Consider the following 5,718-nt stretch of genomic DNA (forward strand, 5'->3'; position numbering starts at 1 on the left):
ACCAGTATTGAGTTCCAGCCTCATATCTTAACACAAATGCACTGTTTGCCACTTCACCACATAGAACAATGGTTATTTTGGACTGGAGCTGCAGGGTTTGGTTAACCAACTCACTACCCCAGTATCCCCGGAAACATTCAAACCATTAGTATGTTGGTAGAGTTTAAACACCCTCAGGTATTAACTAGTTATCTAGTTGTCCTCTCCGTTGACCACGATGAGAACAAGACATCCCCTGCAAAGTGAGATGTTCATTGTAGAACCATAATCTTAATATTTTCAAAATTTGATTAGTTCAGATTGAGTAACATATTCATAGCTGTTAAAGTTCTATTAAAGTTAATGCTGTCAAATTTTTGTCAAGAACATTCTGCAAATAATCAGGAAATGCTTAATTACTGCATAATTAATTTACTTCATCATACCTTAACTTTGGGTTTGGTGAAAAAAAAGCTGAAATAAAGTGTTGCATGTTGGCGAAAGCTGAGGTGAGGGGCATTTGAAACATTCAAGATCATTTATTTTTGGGGATTTGAACGGTCGTGGACATAATCTTTGTATCATAAATTTTAGTTTTTAGTCAAAACCACTATTATTCCAATGTTTGGAGTGCAAAGACATGTTCTCATTTGTTGTAGTGTTTAAAGGCTGTATTTCTAAAGACTATTCCCACTGTAAAGTAGGTCACAAGGACACAGGTAATATCTTTTTGCACTGTCACTGTCTTCTGGCCAAGCCACATATAAACAGAAGTAGGGGTCACCTCCAAAAACCAACACAGTTACACAATGTGGACATGTATGCCTTCACCCCAATGTCTCTTGGCTGTAAAATATATATTTTCTATGTATATATATAAGACGTGTTTCCTCCACTACTCCCCCTTCTCGTGCAGGCACGAACGCACGCGCTTCCGCACGATGAAGGCGGTGAGTGCGCTGCAACAGGCTGTGAAGATGAAGAGCGCCACCGCGTCGTGTGCCAGGTCGCCGTGGAGACTCTCGTAGAGGGGCCGCCGCTCGATGAAGTCTATGCGCAGCGCCTCGATCTGCACCAGCGTGCACAGCACCAGGAACACGTGGAAGATCTGATGGCCCTGGCCGAAGAAGTCGCACTTGCCCGGGAACCACCGCTCCGGGTGCGGGTAGGAGAAGAAGTAGGCGCTGACCAGGAAGAACACCACCTGGTAGCGGTGGTACGCCACGGCCGGGTCGCTGCAGCCCGTCTGGCAGCAGCTGTAGATGCGGTGGAGCACGGGGCTGATGTCCAGGCAGTAGGCCAGGCCCGAGGGCACCACCTGGAATAGCTTGTGGGCGAACTTGGGCATGCCGGGGCTGGAGTACTTCCCGTAGCAACAGCCCAGGCAGGAGAGCCAGGCGAAGAAGGCGGCGGCGGGGAGGAAGAAGCCGCGCACCCTGCTGTGCCAGTCCCTCTCGATGGCGTAGTAGAAGTGGGCCAGGGCACTGCCGTACTGGTACACGGCCACGCCCACGTAGTCCAGGAAGTAGAAGGTGTAGTGGGAGAGCTCGGATTTGGCGGAGAGCAGGTGGGCGAGTGCGCTGCAGGTGAGGTAGGTGAAGGCGGCCAGCAGGACGATGAAGAGGGGCTGGGCGTGGGCGTCGCGCAGGAAGTCCACCGTCTCCGACAGCTCCTGCCACTTGACCAGGATGATGAGGGCGGCCAGCAGGTGGGTCCACACGTTGAGCGCCTCGTTGTGCCGCTGGAACAGCGTGAGGAAGTAGTAACGCCAGCTCTGGTCGGGCTGCCGGTAGCCGTGGAGGATGTGGGGCTCCCTGAACACCCAGGGCACGTCGGAGGCCTTGACGGTGCACGGCAGGGTGGGGAAGGCTGACTCCAGCAGCTGGGGGATTTGCCTCAGCTGCTGGGCATTGATGAACAGGCGACCGATCTGCTCCATCACCACCGTCGCCATGTCAATCTGGGGCTGGGGGCGAGAGAGACGTGAGGAGATGATGAAGTGATGACAGGCGAGATAGTCGTATGTCTGTGAGGGGCCTTGACCTATTGTGTGTGTGTGCGTGTGTGTGTGTGTGTGTGTTTTTATGGTCCTCCAATTTAATATTTGTTTATTCCAATGTTTAAAAAATGTGTAAAAAATAGTGAGAATATGTCCCTAGTTATATATTTAATAGGTATGTGGCTTTCCCTGTGTGGCTAGTTGTGAATTAATAAGATAATCTGACAGGTGCCATTTTAAAAGCCATGGATGTTGTACCATTCTAAACCCTGATTTGTGATTCTTCTTGTGGTCTTTATCCCTTATTTAATACATGTTTTTTGCCTAGATTGCCTAGAATTTATTCATCACATTTAATGAAACCTCTACAATTTTTTTTTTTTTCGTTTGAACGTATTATATATAAAATATCGTAAATGTCATGCAAACATTTACTATATACAAACATTTAAACACTTACCACCAACATATCTAGAATGAGTAAGCCTTGCGCAAAACCAAAGTGGCTAACTGGAAGAAAAAAATGTAGTGTGGATGAATCGAGTGCCCTGCCCTCTGCATCTTTCGCTAAGCATGTAGCAGGCCTGGAGATCGGAGCTCTGAGTAGCCAAGCGGACGTCAGGGAGAGCAGAATACAGGATGTTTCCTGAAGAACCCGCGGTGACCAAACGAGGATAGGCGTGGACCGATGCATGGGCAGAGATTGCGTAACAGAACCCATCCAACATGTCCCCACCCTTCGCTTTCTCCTCCGGCCCGCATGCCTTTCAAATATTTAGAGATGGACATGCTCGCCCATAGCCAGGGAAGTTGTTTCTATACAGGTCAAAGTATATTGAAATCGAAAGCACTTAAGCTACATAATGCTATCAATATGTTCCATATTTGCGTAGGCTATTACAGACTAGATTAAATAGCGTATTTAGGCCCAATGCCCGTTGAACGGGAAACGAATGGGATTGGGAATGGAAATGATAGCGCTCGCACAGTGCATTACACGAATAATAAGACATAGCCTTTATTTGACAAGGTGGTCCCTCATCGCTATGCACAGAGCGGAATGTCAGATGTGATCAGAGCTCGTTTCATGCGCTGTCGTTGCCGGTGTCAAAAGCATGCTGAATAAAATAACGTCTTACCTTTCTGAAAATCAAATCAATCCAAAGCCTTCAATAGCGCCTTTGTATTATAACCCAAATGCGCTCGAAATATAAATGGCATTGTTTGTATGAGAAAATGTTGAAAGGACAATTGTTTCAGTGAGGAGCAGCGATCCGCTCTTGGAAGACCGAGGAGGAGCCGAGGATACGCCGAGCTTTTTGACAGCAAGATATTTGAGCCAATCAGCAAATAGTATGTTATTTTTTGGTTCTGACCTGGACCAATAACTGACCTATGTCCAAGCACCCCATTCTCATCAGAATGTAAGGCACGCATAGGCTACGAGCAAGATATATTTAGTTGATTAAGGTTTTTGAATAAAAGGTTGTATTAACATGCTAATGACTACTAAGAACCTTCATCGCATACAGTATAGATTCTCGTCTCTCTGGGCTTATATCTATGTGTTTCTTACATTGGCAATGGACCCGATGACCAATAGTTTATGAAGATGGACCGAAGCTTTCGATTGGATGTGTGGATTAATAAACTCACGGATAACACAACGAAGCGAGTGTGTGCCCTATCTGGTTCAGTGCATAACGGTTTATTTCCGTCATATGTCATATTCTGATTGCTGGGCTTATATATGCCTACCCCATCAAAGCACAGTATGCTCACATGATACGTTTTGCATTACATTTCAACCCTAATAGGTAATTATATATAAAAGATTAAATGAAATAAAATATGAAATAAAAGAGAAGGGACAACTAAACTTGAATAGCTGTCCTGCCTTGCTTCTTCATCTTACCAATATTAGGGTTTAAGGACCTCGACCTGTACAGGCCTGTGGCCTTCTGCTGAATGTCTAAAGACATAAAAAATAAAGAGATAAATACACAAGGCACGCAATAGGTTAAACACGCTTCATCTTTTCAGCACAGCTCACAATAAACAACTAACAAAGAGGTTTCTATGCAACGCTGCAACACTGACAAATAACTCAAACACACACACACACACACACACTCTGACACCGCACACATTCCTTGGCATTGAGTCCTCATCTCCCCATAGTGGGTTCAGCAAGGATTGGAATATTTTTTAATGATTAGAGTCAAAATCTTCGTTTGCAGTTGACCCACGTTGACCCTGACAGGGTATAAGGGAACGCTGACCTTTCCCTGTGATTGAAAATAAACTGGGTTTGTCATTATTCGTGCCCCGGCTGATCTTTTAGAGCGGACAATCGCCACTTCTAACTGTTGTTCTAATCGAATTTTAAAGAATCTTATTTTAACACAAAGTCCCAAACCCCATCACACACATATTTAATATTTCTCTCAACACATCAAAAATAGAATGCAATTTTAAAAAGTAATAGAATACCTGCATAAAGTTTGTGTATTTCCCACTTAATTTTGCATTGAATGTAAGTATGTAATGCATTGGAATCCAATAATCTGGAAGCTATGCAGCAGGTGTGCTATTCTAACCATACCTACAATAATAAGCTTTCACATTGACTTTGGTTTTATTCGGTACAACATACTCTCACATTCACCAATGTGGCATACAATTGAATATTAATTCAAGCTTTGGCCTACTTCTTTGTTGCGCAGAGGATATGGTTTTCCTTATGGTGTTGTCTTGATGAATAAACAGACGTTTGGGCGTTTCATATTCAAGCTCAATGTTCACATATTATTAGTGTTTCCTACTGGACCCGAAAGTTCATGTCAGTGATGAATAGGCTACAATGCTTATTTTATCATTATTCATTCTTTCAATTTTCCCTTCACTTGGTCTATAAAGATGAAACTAAAAAAGAAGACACGCATATTCTGGATAATGATGAATGGCTGAAACAACACAAGAGCCTTGGGATTAATGACTTTGCTATGTTATTTGCTAATTTACACAAATATGTTGGAAAGTAACCCACCACTTTCAGGTGTATTTTATATTTAAATATATTCAGATATATGTCACTTTTTGTCTGATGGAAGGATGGCTATCATTTAAAATTAAGCATTTAAGTTTACGCGTGTAATTGTTATAGGCTACTTACCACTAGATGTCCCCATTTAGATAACAACCGTTTTAGTGTACTAATCCGTTTCTGTGATTATGCAATATGACATTTACTTCAAGCACTCCAGCAGCCACAGCATGGACATAAATACATTTTAGTTTTTTGTATATGTGCGATAATGTTTGGTGCTTTTCCCCGGAACTACCGTGCAATGGTCAAGTTTATGGTCATTGGTTCACAAACGTCTTTTGTGTCTTCAAGCAGTTAGAACATACACACACTCAAAACAAATAGCATGATGAACCATACATATACAAATATAAATAGATTCGAAATAATAATAATCGAAACAATGGGTAATTCCGAATAAGAGCTACATTAAAATATAGGTCTACACTAATATTATATTATATCAGATTTAAATGAAGGTAAACACTCGAAGAATGTTATATCTTAAATGTTATATGAGATAATATGTTGGTCAGTTGATTATTTATGGCCTTCAACACAAATGGAAAATAGTTGTTCAGAGGGTTATTTGCGGTGCTCAGACTTTTACTTTGAAGGAATTTAACGTGTAATGACCGGAAGTTTTCATGTC

At 42.7% G+C, this 5,718-nt stretch overlaps 1 protein-coding gene across 1 annotated transcript; it reads right to left on the minus strand.

Moving 5' to 3' along the window:
• Positions 1 to 874: 874 nt before the first annotated feature.
• paqr7b (progestin and adipoQ receptor family member VII, b) lies at positions 875 to 1,933 on the minus strand (the record flags this gene model as incomplete). Its single annotated transcript, XM_079757875.1, has 1 exon — positions 875 to 1,933. One exon carries the CDS (start codon positions 1,931 to 1,933, stop codon positions 875 to 877), a length of 1,059 nt encoding a protein of 352 aa, XP_079614001.1.
• Between the last annotated feature and the right edge of the window lie 3,785 nt (positions 1,934 to 5,718).

The sequence above is a fragment of the Pollachius pollachius genome (assembly GCF_949987615.1).
Source record: "Pollachius pollachius genome assembly, chromosome: 1".
NCBI lineage: Eukaryota > Metazoa > Chordata > Actinopteri > Gadiformes > Gadidae > Pollachius > Pollachius pollachius.